General features: G+C 44.8%; 1 protein-coding gene across 1 annotated transcript in view; it reads right to left on the reverse strand.

Annotated features, from left to right (window-relative positions):
• Positions 1 to 19,441, reverse strand: part of CPNE3 (copine 3) — a 47,800-nt gene that overhangs the window by 24,359 nt on the left and 4,000 nt on the right. Inside the window, exons 2-3 of the mRNA XM_075270353.1 lie at positions 2,283 to 2,422; positions 369 to 548 (exon numbers count right to left, since the gene is read on the reverse strand). Of these exons, the coding sequence (XP_075126454.1) occupies positions 369 to 548; positions 2,283 to 2,414 (312 nt within the window). The 5' untranslated portion in view covers positions 2,415 to 2,422. The remainder of the gene's footprint in view (positions 1 to 368; positions 549 to 2,282; positions 2,423 to 19,441) is intronic.

Raw genomic sequence — 19,441 nt, forward strand, 5'->3', positions numbered from 1 at the left:
ATTCTGATAAGGATTCAGCACCAAAATCCTTTCCAAAAAACTCATGCGCGGGCATGCGCAGTCAGCTCTGCCCAGGCCCAATGCCTAAGCAGAGTGAATTCAGGGCCAGAAGAGGACGCGGGAACACTGCGCAGGGAGAAGACTTCTAAAGGTAAGAGAAGAACCAGCGTTGATTGGCAATGTATAGCATTCTGCCAATCAACGCTGGTTCTGCATCGAATCCTAACTTCGAGCAGCTAGTAGTGTTCGATCGAATACGAGTATTTCGAATACCGTAGTATTCGATCGAACACCTACTCGATTGAACACTGCTCGCTCATCTCTACTGATCACCATGATGACGTTTAGTATGGATGAAAGTGACTCACTTGTCCCAGCGTACACTCAAACTCTCCCAAGAAGTCGTCATCGCTCAGATCAATGGTTTTATTGTCAATGTCGTAGATCCCAAACTTTAGCTTCTGGACTATCTCAAAGTAGTAGTCAATTAGAAACCTTTTGCCGAACTTGGGGTTTAGACAATTCTTAATTCTTTCTGTGCGACCAACCTGTCAGAAATACCGTAAAGAGAGAGAAATCTGTAAGGTAGATATACATTATATACTACGACATGCCAATATGGGGTTAATGTATTTTCTACTATTATTCTTTTTTTCTAATTTTTTTTTATTTTTATTTTTTTGAAGAGCTAAGGGTATATTCACACCGCACAATTTGGCGTTGATTTTGAGGCGGATTCAGCCTCGAATCTGCCTCTCATTGTTTTTTAATGGAAGGCAGATCTTGAAACAGGGCGCTGAAAAAATAAGTGTCTTGCTTGATCTTGAGTCGACTCTGTGGCTAGCCCTTAGAATTATGTTTACACCAGAAAATGGCAAAATAAAGTTGCCATTTTTGGCACCCAGGCTATTAGCACCCATGTGAGGGGGCCTGGCCTCCAGGGGCCCTGCAAATTTATCCTATTTCACACCAAAAACTGGCATTAGTTCTAGCTCAGATGTATGCCAGGTATCACGTGGCAAAGATTTCATTTCGAGATGCCCAATTCATTCCCAGGCATATGCTTCATAATGAACTAGTTACATCTCACTCCCGCCGCGCACAGTATATCAGTAATATATCCCCCTGTGTATCTCTGGCGGGACAAACCATCAGACTGATAAAGCAGGAGCATGCGCTAACTATTAAACATAAAGAAATAACATCCTTGTAATAACCATATAAACAATGACTCAGAATGTACGACAAAAATCCCAGGAAGAAGATAATAAATCAACATAAAATGGATTGTCCGGCCTTGTATAAACAGCGCTCAAACCTCTCGCAAAGCAGAAGAGTTTTACAGTTTATGAAATGTTATCTTGGGGATAGATTATAAAATACATAAAAAATAGTGAAGTAAAAATATCTAGTTAAAGGAGAAGTCCATAAAAAATTATCTTCTATCAGGTAATAGATATGTTAGGAGATCACATTTGTGGAGTTCTTGAGTGCAAGCGGTAATTTGGATTGGGAGTCATTTGGGGTTACTGGAATAGCCCCCTTAGAATAAGGCCTAGTTCACATCTGCGTTCGTTAATCTACTACTACTACTGAACGCATTGACAAGCGGTCTGCAGTGAAAGCACACGGACCCCATAGACTATAATGGGGTCCGAGTCTCCGCACAAGTCATGCGGACAGGAAAGTAGATTGTGAAGTAATTTTCTGTCCGCATGTTCCGTGCGGACACTGCATGTAAAGCACACAGACCCCATTATAGTCTATGGGGTCCATGTGCTTTCACTGCTCACCGCTTGTCAATGCGCTTGTTAGTCTGTTCAGGGGGGATCCCCATGCGGACTCCCTGAATGGATTACCGAAAGCAGATGTGAACCAGGTCTAGACCCCATATAGCGGGCTGCAGAAAAAAAGCATTACAGGAAAAACCACAGTGGGTAACATATGGTGTTTTTTCCCGCACCTCTTCTCACAGAAAGTCCACAGAGGTTTCCTCTGCAGATTTTCTGCTTCCGTTATACCTATAGTGAAACCGCCGGTGATTCCGTAGGTACAATTGACATGCTGCGATTTCCAAAACTGCAATGGTTTTGGAAAACGCAGCATGTCTGCTGTGCGTATTTTTCGGCAGTGTGTGGATGGGATTACCTTGGACATTGCAACGTTATACTTTGGTCAATGAAGTCCTGATATGTCCACCACTGACCTGAAGACCACTGAGGTTACCAAGCTTTCAGACTCAATACCAAAAACATCAAATATTTCATATAGTAATGCAGTACCTCAAACCATTGCTGCCCACTTGAGTTCATGAGGAGGACACATAACGGATCTGATTTGGACCCGACATCTAAATCTAGGAGATTGTCACAGGAAATACTCAGCTCCACTTTGGTTACACATTGTGCGGCCATTTGCAATTCTGAAATAAAAGAGAAGATGGTTAGAGAGGAATATTCACTCTGCAATCTATATATACCTAGTACTGCAGTCATAGGACCCGAAACAGGCTGATAGTCTTGTGGTAGCAATCTTTTTCCTGTAAAAGTGCATCTTGGCCAGAAATGGTCGCCAACATTTGTCCAACTATTAAAAATCAAAAGACATCCACTACTGATCAGCTTACAACCTACAGTATTTACCAAGCACAGTGTCGAGAAAAAGCCTAGATTTACAAAATGAACCCAAACTTTGCAAACAAGAAAGAAATATTGTGACTTTTTCTGCCAAAAATAAGAATTTTGCAGCTTTTTCAAGAGTGGGAACCATGACATGTAGCTGAACTACAAAGAGATCGCTTTCGCCAAGTGAACCACAAATCCTGATGGACTACAGACATCCTTGTTACCTCAGATTTATAGCGAGGGGCGTTCCAAGGGAGAATAGGCGAGTGACCATCCTACAAATCATTTACCAATATACTGGAATAGAAGTCATTGTCCTGTGTAATAGTGGAACAATCTCTAAATCTCATCCACCATGTTAATAGTTAACAAGTGGTTATTAAATCCAGGGCCGCTGGGGATACATTTGGGACCACAGTTCATGATTTTACCAAGGCGTTTGGAAATTACTTGCTATTTATGGATCATTAATTTCCTCTTTAGTCTGTGAATTTTAAGGGGTTTCCCATCCCTGGAGATGTAAAGCGGCGTTCACACTACCGCTGCTGTCCGCCCGACGGTTTTCGTCGTAAACCCCGGGGGAAACTGGACAGGGGACCGCCAGCAAGCTGTCCCTTGTCTGGTTTCCCTGGGGTTTACAATGGAAACCCTGAGGCGGACAGCGGCGGTAGTGTGAACCCAATCTAAGGGGGCATTCACACGGAGTAACGCCGGGCGTGTATCACAGCCGTACACGCCGGCATTACGGCAGACTGCCGAACACTTCCCATTCACTTCAATGGGAGCGCTTGTAACAGCGGTGTTTATGAGCGCTCCCATTGAAGTGAATGGGAAGTGTTCGGCAGTCCGCCGTAGCGCCGGCGTGTATGGCTGTGATACACGCCCGGCGTTACTCCGTGTGAATGCCCCCTAAGGGTAAAAGTGCCTAAGGGCAGGTTCACATCTGCACCCGGGGTCTCCGTTTTGCAGGTTTCCATTTCCTGCCTGAAACTGGACAGGAGACGGAAACCTGCCGGCATTTTTCAAACCCACTGAAATGAATGGATTTGGATAGTGTCCGGCCGTGAGCGCCGGTGAGAGTTTAGTGCTCTCCACGGCGAAACTGTTTTTTTTTAACCGGACACAAAGTCGGACATTTGTGTCCAGTTAAAAAAAAATGGTTTCACCGCGGAGAGCATAAAAGGCTCACCGGCGCTCATGGCTGGACACTGTCTGCCAGGTTTCCATCTTCTGTCGGCAGAAGGCAGAAACCTGAAAATGGAAATTGTGCCCTGGTGTGAACCCAGCGTAATAGGTATATGTTAAAATAACAGAGGGTTATACACCCTTTGACAAAATTGCCCAGGTCTGTGTTTCGCTCCATTTTTGGTGTCCCACACAGGAAATCATCCGAGATGCCCACCTGATATGCAGGATCAGGGACCCCACCATAGGCAGTGACTGGCTGATTGAGAAACTCAAGGAAACGGAGCTCAGTGTGAACCCAGACAACCTGTGGACCAGACAAACAGGAGATTGTGGAGGTGTGCGCAACCATTTGTTATTTAATATGCCACTTCTAGGGATGGAAAACCCCTTTAACGTCTCCTTTAGGCTTCATTCAGATGGCCATATTTCAGGGTCCATATTATGGCTGCAAATCCTGTCTCGACCATGGGACTGATGAGCCAAAGGTACAGCACACTAGAGCCCTATAATGCTGCCAGTTCACACACACAGTCAGGTTTGGATATGAAGTAGTATTACGGACCCAAAAATACAGTTACATTACAGCTGTCTGAATGAGGTCTTACTAAGAGTATATATGGCTATTACTACATTTTTAATCATTGAGGTGAGCCTACATACTAGATAGATTTAGACTGAAAACGCCTTTGACTGGAGCCATCAATGTGTGATCTATTGGGGTCTGATACCTGAACCAGATCATCTGTTCCAGCAATCTCCAGAGGCTATAAGCTGCTAAGGACGAGCGGCATGTGCACCGTTGCTCATATTCAAGTAACAGGAGCGGCACAGCATAGTGGTGGTTCCAGTGAACTGAGCCATCAGTCCCATACAAATATATGATCATCTATGTAATGCATAGACATCTCTGTCCTGCCAGCTCTACATCTTGGCTCCTACAGAGTGGGGGTCTCCCATTGCAGGGATCATATGGATTAGACCAGAGGTCCTCAAACTTTTTAAATAGTGGGCCGGAGGCAGAGCAAATCGCACAGACATCGGGAGCGGTGCCCTCCAATAGATAAAGTGAAGTGCGCTCCATGGCCTGGCCCGAGCTCCCCAGGAACTTCATTATAAATGCACGCCTGCCGGCGTTGTCGGCGGGGCCAGACAGAAGTGCTTGGCGGGCTGCATGTGGCCCTCGGGCCGCAGTTTGAGGACCCCTGGATTAGACAGTCCTAAAAGAATAATAATTGGGTGTCTGACAACTGGGAATTTATCCCCTGTTGTGAATTCAATCTGACCACAGCCAGGCTGAATTTAGTCATGCCGTGCACAACTGAACACATCCATGCCACCATTTACTTCAATGGTTCAGCACTTGGCTATCTCCGACACTTCCGTTAAAGCGAATGGGAACGTGGATATGTCCCATCCTGCACAGGCACACCTACATGCAGTCAGGCTGACCCTTCGTTCACATCTGCGTTTGGTAATCCATTCGGGGAGTCCGCATGGGGACCTTCCGAACGGAATACCAAATGCAATTGCAAGAGCTGTGCAGTGAAAGCACACGGACCCAATAGACTATAATGGGGCCCGTGTGTTTGCTGCGCGCTGCCCACATGAATCGGGAGGGGAAAGTAGATTGTGAAGTACTTTCCTGTCTGCATGTTCTGTGCGGAGATCTGACGGCAAGCACATGGACCCCATTATAGTCTATGGGGTCCATGTGCTTTTACTACACACTGATTGAAATTGCATTTTATATTCCGTTTGGGGGGGCCCCCATGCGGACTCCCCGAACGGATTACCAAACGCAGATGTGAACCAACCCTGAATTGTCAATGTAGTGAAAACACCTCCTGTTCATAGGATCGATGAGGGGGTCTCAGCAGTAAGACCCCCACTAAAGAGCTGTTTCTCCTTTCTCCTATGGATAGAAGATACTTTTCATGACATAACCCCTTTAGATCTCTTACAAGGTTCTCTCTGCCTTTTTTGGGTGCTATTATGCACTAATACTGTAAGTGAAGGGCCATTTCTTTGGAAAACTGAACACTAAATTACGTATTTGCGCCCGTAGATTAAAGCACAGCTTTTGTGTAATATATCCGCACCACACCCTGTATATTGGATTGCTGCTCCATTATTATTATTGTCTGGCTGAGATAGGTTTTTCATGTCAGTACATAAAAGCATAAATCATTGCAGCGCCGCGTTCATCCATTACTATCTATTACCCTTCTCTATAATTAACACTATCGCAGCGCCACAGGCTCCAATTTTCATCTGGCAAGATATACAGGTAGTCAGGAGGAAGCGATACGGTAAGCCAAATCATTGTGCCGAAATTATAGTAAGAGCTTTGGCTCTATTCACACATCTGAGTGTCATCTGAGTATGTCGAGTGTCCTACAGTCTGATGGATGCAGTTCAGTTTAAAGGGCCAAAGTAATTGTTCCTTTGGTATTGATATGTTGTCATTGAGTTCCTTGTTGTATTCCCGATGTACGCTGCATTCTGTACAGGATTCGTTTGGTTATGTGTGATAACATAATATGGATAGAAATAATACAAAAAAGTGACCGTCCCTTTAACGTGTTTTCTGGGTATATCCATAGATGCCCATCCATAGGTACAGTTGAAATATAAGATACTATACAAAACTCCACCCGCATGCATGATTTTACTGTATTATTGTGAAATTATTGATGGCCACATGTGAGCTAGGGTTAAACCGATTGGTTAGATTGCCCCATGTAGGGATCACAATGTACTTTTTTTTGCTCCTATCAGTATGTCTTCGTAGAATGGTAGGAAATCCATGCAAACATGGAGAACATACAAACTCCTTGCAGATGTTGTTCCGGGCAGGATTCAAACCCAGGACTCGAGCGCTGCAAGGCTGCAGTGATAACCACTGAGCCACCGTGTTGCCCCTTACGCACATGTCCCTTTTTGACAGACCGTTCAATTGCTGTAAAAAAAAGCCCACATGTTCTATCACTGGGTCCATTTACACGGAGGAAGTTGGTGCTGATTCTGGCTCAAAATCTGCGTCAGAATCAGCACTGAAAAATAAGCCTCCCATTGACTTCAATGGGTTCCGTTTTCAGCACGAAACCCATTGAAATCAATGGGGGGAAAAGCCTCCCATTGATTTCAATGGATTTTGCCCGGAAAGTCAATGAAGTCAATGGGAGTCTTTTTTTTTTAGGGCTGATTCTGACGCGGATTCCAAGCCAGAATTAGCGCCAACTTCCTCCATGTGAATGGACCCTTTGTCTGCTTTGAAGGACAGAAAAGAAGTGTGAATTCATGCAAAGACGTTCATGGGTTTTGAAAGGGTCATGTGAATTTGAGCAAAAAATGGACCATACATCTGTGCACCCCCTTGTTTCCCTAGCTAGCCTGTGGACTACTAGCCATACCTAACTAACTACCCCCCACCCCACGATATGTACCTGCCTTCCTGTCCTAGGGATCACTTTCTTCTGTGTCACCGCCTCCTTCTTCACTTCACATCTGCCGCCACCTGTGCAATAGAGCCAGAGTGTCGGCAGAAGTGAAGGAAGTGACGTTTTGTGCCCAGAAGATCAGGACTTGAAGACAGGTAAGTATGATGGGCGGGGGGTAGTATCGGTGACCTTCTGATGTTTAGTTTATTGTTAAATTATCATTTTATCCCAGACAACCACTTTAATAAAAGGTAAATACTCCTCAAACGAAAACCTATGTCAGCCAGAACTCTGATATATCATATAAAACAATTATTTCAATGATATGTGCGAGGCAGACATGGTTACAACATAAAATATCTGCTAGCACATGCAGGGCCCCGTGGGATCACTGCTAGGACCCTTCACCACTACTTTATATTCTGTCCCCAGGGTAAAGCATAGTAAACCAGTAACACAGCGAGGTATGTCAGGCTCACCTGAATGGAACGCCTTTTTTCTCCTGAAAATTTGTGCACAAGCACTTTGGTACCTCTGGTCTCCCGTCCTCCTGATTACTGGGAGATCTGGCGATTGGTCATTTAAATCCCTGTCCTATGGATGGGTGATAATTGTCCACAGTGCAAATCCTTTAAGTACTACGGTCTTAAGCACACGATTGTCTAGGCCGGGGGGGAGAAAATGTACGATTTTACAGTGGAATGCATTCAGCTTATATAATCTGCACCTCACTGAACTCATTAGGGGGCGCTGTTCTCATGCCAAGGAGCAGGATAGGACCTGCTCCATAATTATTGGGATGAGGCTTCATATCGCCGCCCCAATCGGGAGAGCATCTGCCTGCACACTCGGTTGTGTGCATGCAGCTGAAGAGACAGTTACGTGAAAAAGTAGTGAATGCGCAACTTCACAGACAGCAAAGATCTGAAAAGCTAGTTCATGGGATTTTATTATGCAGACCAAGAATCCATGTAAAACAGCTGGCCCTTGTGCAGCTCGATTCTAGTCTTTTGGATTTAGGGAGTATAAATGGTTCTCTGAATAGGACCTTAGGAGGGTACAGCAGTTGGTTATTGGTACAGCAGTTGGGCGAGGGTACAGCAGTTGGATGGTGATACAATAGTTGGTCGGGGGTACAACAGTTAGTCGGGGGTACAGCAGTTGGTCATTGGTACAGTAGTTGGTCGGGGTACAGTAGTTGATCAGGGGTACAGCAGTTGGTCATTGGTACAGCAGGTGGATGGTAGTACAGCAGTTGGATGGTGATACAATAGTTGGTCGGGGGTACAGCAGTTGGTCTGGGGTACAGTAGTTGATCAGGGGTACAGCAGATGGTCATTGGTAAAGCAGTTGGTCGGGGGTACAGTAGTTGGTCATTGGTACAGCAGTTGGACGGTGGTACAGCAGTTGGATGGTGATACAATAGTTGGTTGGGGGGTACAGCAGTTGGTCTGGGGTACAGTAGTTGATCAGGGGTACAGCAGATGGTCATTGGTACAGCAGTTAGTCGGGGTACAGCATATGGTCATTGGTACAGCAGTTGGTCGGTGCTGCAGAAGTCGGTTGGTGGTGCAGCAGTTGGTCATTGGTACAACAGTTGGTCATTGGTACAACAGTTGGTCATTGGTACAGTAGTTGGCACAGTAAGAGGCAGTTTACATGAATAGGAAATAGCATGTGATCCACTTTTCCATCACCTTCTGAGCACTACTTGTTATTACACCACATGTCACAATAGTTGTGTAATAATTGTTTATAGCCGGTTACAGGGCAGGTAATCTGAGTACAATGACTTGGCTGTTACACACTGCCATCTCCTGACTAAAATGGCAACATTTTATTGCATAAAAGAAGTGGAAAAGGTGATGAAATAATTATAACATCTCAGGGCCAAATATGGAGTCAGTGATAGAGACATGCCAATAATCTATGATCATGGGCATAGAAAGAACAGTAGTTCTGTACCACAGGGGTAGCCCATTCATGAGGAGGCGGCATGGGGGACTCTGAGTCCCCGGTTCTCCTGATCACTGGGGGACCTGATGGACCCAATTCTCCAATAGTTTGTGGATAAAAGTGTCCTTAATGGCACAACCCCTTTATCATTCTGCATGCCTGGGTTTTATTTATGTGCATTATTACAAATACTCCTTGACTAAAAAAATACTCCTCAAAAATGATAAGAGGAGTATTGTTACACTGCTGGAAAAAAACTGTAATGCAACCTCTGGCCCTAAGGTATCCATGCCGCTGACATTCTACATCGTAATGCTATTGTTCTCACTGGGGTGTATAGCCTTGGTGTATGTCAAGCTATTTCTTAAAAGGTCGTTCAAGCCAAAGAAACATTCAAGTGCTAAAATGATCTCCTATAGAGGAGAGGAGTGATGTTTGACTCACCAACTGGTGCTCCGGGTATGTATGAAGAACCCCCTGTGGTCCTATCCAGAGGGCTGAACGGTACTGATGTCTTATATGATGATGAGGCAAGAGATATAGCTATAGGGAATACAGATGTACCCGGGCCCTGGTGCATGACGGGCTCCATGGCCACTCTACCACATAATACGACACCTTCTTATGACACATGCTATGTGGGGAAGCGGTGACAGACTGCAGGTCCAGAAGCTTTACCTAATACCTGTAGCTGAGAAGGTGACTAATCCTCTCCGACCACATTTCTACATAACTACGTAGGCAGATTTATAGTTAATATGATTAAGAAAAGCTGGATGAAAACTCCCCTAAGGGTAAGTCTACACAAGGCGGATTGGAAGAATCCATTCATTTCAAAGGGTCTTGCTAAAAAACGACACCACAGAAATCCACGGCACTGACAACCCTATTCAGGTGACAGCAAAAATACACCAAGTCTGCGGGGTGTGAAAATACGTTCCGAGTATGTTTACATGGAGGAATTTGGTGCATGTGAGGTGTATTCAGTAGAGATGAGCGAACACTAAAATGTTCGAGGTTCGAAATTCGATTCGAACAGCCGCTCAATGTTCGTGTGTTCGAACGGGTTTCGAACCCCATTATAGTCTATGGGGAACAGATACTCGTTAAGGGGGAAACCCAAATCCGTGTCTGGAGGGTCACCAAGTCCACTATGACACCCCAGGAAATGATGCCAACACCTCTGGAATGACACTGGGACAGCAGGGGAAGCATGCCTGGGGGCATCTAACACACCAAAGACCCTCTATTACCCCAACATCACTGCCTAACAACTACACACTTTCCACATTCAAAAAAACCTCTATCAAAGTGGGAAAATACCTGGAAACCTTCTTTACTCCCCAAATGGATGGACACAAACCCCAATTTAAGCTCAACAAACAGTAACAACCACCCCTTTAAATCACGTTCCCCATGACAACCACAAATGGAATAGGCAATGGGAATTCCAAAAGCCCTCACCCTTAACTGTCATTTTGAGTGTGTGTGTGTGTGTGTGTGTGTGTGTGTGTGTGTGTGTGTGTGTGTGTGTGTGTGTGATGTGGTAAGACCTTCCAAAATTCACTTTTCTAGCCCTTAACATGAGCCCTTCCAAACAAAGTTACATGACCTTAAGCTGAGCTACCAGCAGAGATTGAGGCCCTTGGCATGAGTAGAGCCTTGCACCAGCAGTGTTTTTGGCACTTAGGGTGAGTTGAGCCTTGTACCAGCGTGTGTCCCTTAACATCAGGCGGGCCCTAAGTTCTGCGCTTTGCACAAAAGTTCCACATTAACTAGGCTGAATGGTACAAAGATTAGTAGGCCCGAGAACCAGGAACAGGTCTTGCAATGGCTGTCGGATAACGCTTAAAGCACATTGTCCACCAGCCAGTCAGCCTCTACCTCCTCTTACCCAACAGTCTTGTCCTCCTTCCACCCAAAATTCCCAATCTTCTCAGAACAATAACCCCAACTGTCCCTGCTCCCCAGAGCTGTTCTCCCTTCCTTTGACTGTACCGCAACCTGCCCCTCCATTTCGCGATTCCACGGACCTAACAGACGAGTATCTGTGTCCAGATGCTCAAACACTAGAGTCTCCTCCATTCCATCTCCGGTCGATTTGGTGGCGGATGACCAGCAACCCACCCTCATCGACGACGATGAGACGCAGTTGCTGTCAGGGCAGCCAGTTGACATGCGCATTGTGCAGGAGGAGGAGGCGAGACAGGAGTTGGAAGAGGAGGTGGTGGACGACGAGGACACCGACCCCACCTGGACAAGGCAGATGTCAAGCTGGGAAAGTAGTGTGGATGTTGAGGCAGGTGCAGCACCAAAAAGGGTAGCTAGAGGCAGAGACATGTCCAGAGGCAGAGGTCAGCTGCTTTGCCGAAGCCAGGCCAGACCCGGAATGTCCGAAGATGTTCCCTTTTGTACCCAGCCCAGAAAAACTCCCCCATCGAGGGCACGTTTCTTGAAGGTGTAGAGTTTTTTCAAGGAATGCGCCGAGGACAGATATAGTGTCGTCTACACAATTTGCCTCTCGAAATCGAGTAGGGGCCCTGAGAAGAGCAACCTGTCCACCACTTCAATGCACCGTCATTTGGAATCCAAGCAATGGAATCAGTGGCAGGCAGCAACGGCAGGACAAACGTCGCCCGCCGTTCATGCCACTGCCTCTGCTCACAGTGCTGGCGATGCACTCCAGAGGACGAGCCAGGACATCACTTCATCTGCCTCCGCCACTTTGTTGACTTCTCCCTCATCCTCCCCTGTTTCTGTCTTATCTCCTTCTCCTGCACCATCAAAGGCACCATCAGGCGCTTCTTTACAACAACCCACCATCTCTCATACATTGGAGCGCCGGCAGAAATACACCGCTAACCACCCACCCACGCAAGCCTAGAACGCCAACATCGCTAAACTGCTGGCCCAGGAGAGGTTGGCGTTCCGGCTTGTTGAAACTCCCGCCTTCCCGGACCTGATGGCAACTGTGGCACCTCACTATGCCGTCCCTAGCCGTCTCAACTTCTCCCGGTGTGGCGTCCCCGCCTTGCACCAGCACGTGTCACTCAACATCAGGTGGGCCCTTAGTTCCGCGCTTTGCTGCAAGGTCCACTTGACCACCGACACTTGGACAAGCGCCTGTGGTCAGGGATGCTGCAGTGCTTATCTTTAATGACAGGCAGGGTGAATGTGGTGGAGTCTGTTCCCCGGGTGCAAACTGGGGTGGCCTATCTCCTCTCCCAGGCCAAAATTCATGGCAGGAGTAGACTGAAACCCTACGACGCTGCAACCTCCACCACAGCTACTAGCGGCAAACGCTAAAACACTGGTGTGGGGAGACGTCAGCAGGCGGTGCTGAAGCTCATCAGCTTGGGGGACAGACAGCACAGTGCCTCCGAGGTCAGGGATGCCATCCTGGCTGAGATGGCATTTTTTTTTCCCTGCTACACCTGGGGCCTGGCATTTTTGCGCCTGTGATAATGGCTGGAACCTGGTAGCAGATCTGGAGCTTGCCAGACTCAAACACGGTCCACGCATGGCCCACGTTTTCCAACTTGTTGGTGCCATGTTTCTTTGAAACCTACACCATTGTGCCTGATATACAGGTCAAAGTGGGGCCATTTTCGTAAGTGAGAACTAGCCTCTGCTAGGCAGAAAACATTCAGAGCACACTCCTCTCATCTTCGCACCGTTGGCTGGCGGAGGAAGACGAGGGGGTTGGAGTGGCATCTGATGTCCCTATCCCACACGAGGCTAGAGGGTGCACTTCAGTGCATCCCATTGCTTCACCACAAATGGTGTGAAGGGGAGTGGAAAATGGAGGAAATGGAGAGTGACCCTTACAGTTGGGGCCAGCAAAGGCATGCCAAGTAACACACTGGCACACATGGCTGACTTCATCTTGGGTTGCTTTTCAACACATATTTCACATCATGAAGAACAAATAATACTGGATTTTTTCAAGCCTCGAACCCCGGTCTAGGTCTAATGTCTGTTCCTTTCTTATATTAGGGGAGAGGGAAAAAAAATTACTTCAGTGATACGTTTAGCGTACATAGACTGACTATTAATGTGTATCCCACTTAGTGTTGTTAGGGTTACACACCGTCACAACCTGGCTAAAGCTTCTATAGCTGTTAATAAAGTCAACATAACTTTACGGTATCCAAAAAGACAGCTGGTACCGACAGAGAGCAAGACAAATGTCACCCAAAGCTGTGAGCTCTGAACACCCACAGTGACTTTGGCGTCATCATCATTATAAGGGAGTGGGTGGTAATAAATAACTTGGCAGTGCCTAAAACCCAAAAAGCTTATACAACTATATTTACATTAAGATACACAAATGAAACTTTTCAGTAGCATGTCATGAGACAAGCTGATAAGCTCTTCCTTTGTGCAGTGCTATTTGAAAGTTAAACGCTGCCTTTATTTTAATTCTGGAGAAGGTGCAGACATTAGATTTAGAACATGTTGTCTTCATTGTCCAAATCCTCTATATAGGTAACGCGTTTTTCGGGCCGAGCTGTCTGGGAACGAGCTGGTGCAGCACTGACAACCTGGGTGAATATGGCAAGAGCCTGAGATGTAGGGTGAATGAATCCCCAAATTATTTGTGGAATTCCCAGTGAGACAATGGCACTGTATACCAGTATTAAAAATTGTGGGTGCACATAACCCCCATATATTCTTTGAATTCCCAGTCAGACAATGGCACTATATACCAGTATTAAAAATTGTGGGTGCACATAACCCCCATATATTCTTTGAATTCCCACTCAGACAATGGCACTGTATAGCAGTATTAAAAATTGTGGGTGCACGTAACCCCCATATATTCTTTGAATTCCCAGTCAGACAATGGCACTATATACCAGTATTAAAAATTGTGGGTGCACATAACCCCCATATATTCTTTGAATTCCCAGTCAGACAATGGCACTGTATACCAGTATTAAAAATTGTGGGTGCACATAACCCCCATATATTCTTTGAATTCCCAGTCAGACAATGGCACTGTATACCAGTATTAAAAATTGTGGGTGCACGTAACCCCCATATATTCTTTGAATTCCCAGTCAGACAATGGCACTGTATAGCAGTATTAAAAATTGTGGGTGCACGTAACCCCCATATATTCTTTGAATTCCCAGTCAGACAATGGCACTGTATACCAGTATTAAAAATTGTGGGTGCACATAACCCCCATATATTCTTTGAATTCCCAGTCAGACAATGGCACTGTATACCAGTAGTAAAAATTGTGGGTGCACATAACCCCCATATATTCTTTGAATTCCCAGTCAGACAATGGCACTGTATACCAGTAGTAAAAATTGTGGGTGCACATAACCCCCATATATTCTTTGAATTCCCAGTCAGACAATGGAACTGTATAGCAGTAGCAAAAATTGTGGGTGCACGTCACCCCAATATATTCTTTGAATTCCCAGTTAGACAATGGCACTGTATACCAGTAGTAAAAATTGTGGGTGCACATAACCCCCATATATTCTTTGAATTCCCAGTCAGACAATGGCACTGTATACCAGTATTAAAAATTGTGGGTGCACATAACCCCCATATATTCTTTGAATTCCCAGTCAGACAATGGCACTGTATACCAGTATTAAAAATTGTGGGTGCACGTAACCCCCATATATTCTTTGAATTCCCAGTCAGACAATGGCACTGTATAGCAGTATTAAAAATTGTGGGTGCACGTAACCCCCATATATTCTTTGAATTCCCAGTCAGACAATGGCACTGTATACCAGTAGTAAAAATTGTGGGTGCACATAACCCCCATATATTCTTTGAATTCCCAGTCAGACAATGGAACTGTATAGCAGTAGCAAAAATTGTGGGTGCACGTCACCCCAATATATTCTTTGAATTCCCAGTTAGACAATGGCACTGTATACCAGTAGTAAAAATTGTGGGTGCACATAACCCCCATATATTCTTTGAATTCCCAGTCAGACAATGGCACTGTATACCAGTATTAAAAATTGTGGGTGCACATAACCCCCATATATTCTTTGAATTCCCAGTCAGACAATGGCACTGTATACCAGTATTAAAAATTGTGGGTGCACGTAACCCCCATATATTCTTTGAATTCCCAGTCAGACAATGGCACTGTATAGCAGTATTAAAAATTGTGGGTGCACGTAACCCCCATATATTCTTTGAATTCCCAGTCAGACAATGGCACTGTATAGCAGTATTAAAAATTGTGGGTGCACGTAACCCCCATATATTCTTTGAATTCCCAGTCAGACAATGGCACTGTATACCAGTATTAAAAATTGTGGGTGCACATAACCCCCATATATTCTTTGAATTCCCAGTCAGACAATGGCACTGTATACCAGTAGTAAAAATTGTGGGTGCACATAACCCCCATATATTCTTTGAATTCCCAGTCAGACAATGGAACTGTATAGCAGTAGCAAAAATTGTGGGTGCACGTCACCCCAATATATTCTTTGAATTCCCAGTTAGACAATGGCACTGTATACCAGTAGTAAAAATTGTGGGTGCACATAACCCCCATATATTCTTTGAATTCCCAGTCAGACAATGGCACTGTATACCAGTATTAAAAATTGTGGGTGCACATAACCCCCATATATTCTTTGAATTCCCAGTCAGACAATGGCACTGTATACCAGTATTAAAAATTGTGGGTGCACGTAACCCCCATATATTCTTTGAATTCCCAGTCAGACAATGGCACTGTATAGCAGTATTAAAAATTGTGGGTGCACGTAACCCCCATATATTCTTTGAATTCCCAGTCAGACAATGGCACTGTATACCAGTATTAAAAATTGTGGGTGCACATAACCCCCATATATTCTTTGAATTCCCAGTCAGACAATGGCACTGTATACCAGTAGTAAAAATTGTGGGTGCACATAACCCCCATATATTCTTTGAATTCCCAGTCAGACAATGGAACTGTATAGCAGTAGCAAAAATTGTGGGTGCACGTCACCCCAATATATTCTTTGAATTCCCAGTTAGACAATGGCACTGTATACCAGTAGTAAAAATTGTGGGTGCACATAACCCCCATATATTCTTTGAATTCCCAGTCAGACAATGGCACTGTATACCAGTATTAAAAATTGTGGGTGCACATAACCCCCATATATTCTTTGAATTCCCAGTCAGACAATGGCACTGTATACCAGTATTAAAAATTGTGGGTGCACATAACCCCCATATATTCTTTGAATTCCCAGTGAGACAATGGAACTGTATAGCAGTAGCAAAAATTGTGGGTGCACGTCACCCCAATATATTCTTTGAATTCCCAGTTAGACAATGGCACTGTATACCAGTAGTAAAAATTGTGGGTGCACATAACCCCCATATATTCTTTGAATTCCCAGTCAGACAATGGCACTGTATACCAGTATTAAAAATTGTGGGTGCACATAACCCCCATATATTCTTTGAATTCCCAGTCAGACAATGGCACTGTATACCAGTATTAAAAATTGTGGGTGCACGTAACCCCCATATATTCTTTGAATTCCCAGTCAGACAATGGCACTGTATACCAGTATTAAAAATTGTGGGTGCACATAACCCCCATATATTCTTTGAATTCCCAGTCAGACAATGGCACTGTATACCAGTATTAAAAATTGTGGGTGCACGTAACCCCCATATATTCTTTGAATTCCCAGTCAGACAATGGCACTATATACCAGTATTAAAAATTGTGGGTGCACATAACCCCCATATATTCTTTGAATTCCCAGTCAGACAATGGCACTGTATACCAGTATTAAAAATTGTGGGTGCACATAACCCCCATATATTCTTTGAATTCCCAGTGAGACAATGGAACTGTATAGCAGTAGCAAAAATTGTGGGTGCACGTCACCCCAATATATTCTTTGAATTCCCAGTTAGACAATGGCACTGTATACCAGTAGTAAAAATTGTGGGTGCACATAACCCCCATATATTCTTTGAATTCCCAGTCAGACAATGGCACTGTATACCAGTATTAAAAATTGTGGGTGCACATAACCCCCATATATTCTTTGAATTCCCAGTCAGACAATGGCACTGTATACCAGTATTAAAAATTGTGGGTGCACATAACCCCCATATATTCTTTGAATTCCCAGTGAGACAATGGAACTGTATAGCAGTAGCAAAAATTGTGGGTGCACGTCACCCCAATATATTCTTTGAATTCCCAGTTAGACAATGGCACTGTATACCAGTAGTAAAAATTGTGGGTGCACATAACCCCCATATATTCTTTGAATTCCCAGTCAGACAATGGCACTGTATACCAGTATTAAAAATTGTGGGTGCACATAACCCCCATATATTCTTTGAATTCCCAGTCAGACAATGGCACTGTATACCAGTATTAAAAATTGTGGGTGCACATAACCCCCATATATTCTTTGAATTCCCAGTCAGACAATGGCACTGTATACCAGTATTAAAAATTGTGGGTGCACGTAACCCCCATATATTCTTTGAATTCCCAGTCAGACAATGGCACTGTATAGCAGTATTAAAAATTGTGGGTGCACGTAACCCCCATATATTCTTTGAATTCCCAGTCAGACAATGGCACTGTATACCAGTATTAAAAATTGTGGGTGCACATAACCCCCATATATTCTTTGAATTCCCAGTCAGACAATGGCACTGTATACCAGTATTAAAAATTGTGGGTGCACATAACCCCCATATATTCTTTGAATTCCCAGTCAGACAATGGCACTGTATACCAGTATTAAAAATTGTGGGTGCACATAACCCCCATATATTCTTTGAATTCCCAGTGAGACAATGGAACTGTATAGCAGTAGCAAAAATTGTGGGTGCACGTCACCCCAATATATTCTTTGAATTCCCAGTCAGACAATGGCACTGTATACCAGTATTAAAAATTGTGGGTGCACATAACCCCCATATATTCTTTGAATTCCCAGTCAGACAATGGCACTGTATAGCAGTATTAAAAATTGTGGGTGCACGTAACCCCCATATATTCTTTGAATTCCCAGTCAGACAATGGCACTATATACCAGTATTAAAAATTGTGGGTGCACATAACCCCCATATATTCTTTGAATTCCCAGTCAGACAATGGCACTGTATAGCAGTATTAAAAATTGTGGGTGCACATAACCCCCATATATTCTTTGAATTCCCAGTGAGACAATGGCACTGTATACCAGTAGCAAAAATTGTGGGTGTATATAGCCCCAATTCTATTGCTAGGGGACTTGCAGGGTATTTCTGAGGTGAAGGTGGGGGGGCACACCGTTGGAACGGGGATTTGGGGTGTATATATGGGGTATACGGGAATACACTGTCAGTGTGTTCCATTCAGGATCCTGGGAAAGCTGGGTTGCGGCGATTGAGCCCGTCAGTGCCACGTTACACTGACAAGCTTCTCCCTGGAATTGAAGTTATATGTAAGCCCAATATATTCTTTGAATTCCCAGTGAGACAATGGCACTATATGGCAGTAGCAAAAATAGTGGGTGTATATAGCCCCAATTCTATTGCTAGGGGACTTGCAGGGTATTTCTGGGGTGAAGGTGGGGGGGCACACCGTTGGAACGGGTATCGGGGGTATATATCGGGTATACGGGAATACACTGACAGTGTATTCCATTCAGGATCCTGGGAAAGCTGGGTTGCGGCGATTGAGCCCGTCAGTGCCACGTTACACTGACAAGCTTCTCCCTGGAATTTAGCTCTTATAAGAGCTGTTGGTTGTCTTCTCCTTCCTATCCTAGCCTGTCCCTGCCTACCCAGAATCTAACCCCTAGCTAACTGGACGGAAACCTCCGTCCTCGGTGAATTGCAAGCTCAGAATGACGCGAAGCTGGGCGGCGCTGTTCTTTTAAATTAGAGGTCACATGTTTTCGGCAGCCAATGGGTTTTGCCTACTTTTTTCAACGTCACCGGTGTCGTAGTTCCTGTCCCACCTACCCTGCGCTGTTATTGGAGCAAAAAAGGCGCCAGGGAAGGTGGGAGGGGAATCGAGTAATGGCGCACTTTACCACGCGGTGTTCGATTCGATTCGAACATGCCGAACAGCCTAATATCCGATCGAACATGAGTTCGATAGAACACTGTTCGCTCATCTCTAGTATTCAGCCTCAAAATCTGCTTCAAATTATGGCTGAAAAAAGAAGCGTCCTCCTGGATCCTGTTGAGAATTCCATAGCACAAAACACAAGGTTCACA

This window comes from Leptodactylus fuscus, chromosome 4 (assembly GCF_031893055.1).
Source record: "Leptodactylus fuscus isolate aLepFus1 chromosome 4, aLepFus1.hap2, whole genome shotgun sequence".
NCBI classification, from domain to species: domain Eukaryota; kingdom Metazoa; phylum Chordata; class Amphibia; order Anura; family Leptodactylidae; genus Leptodactylus; species Leptodactylus fuscus.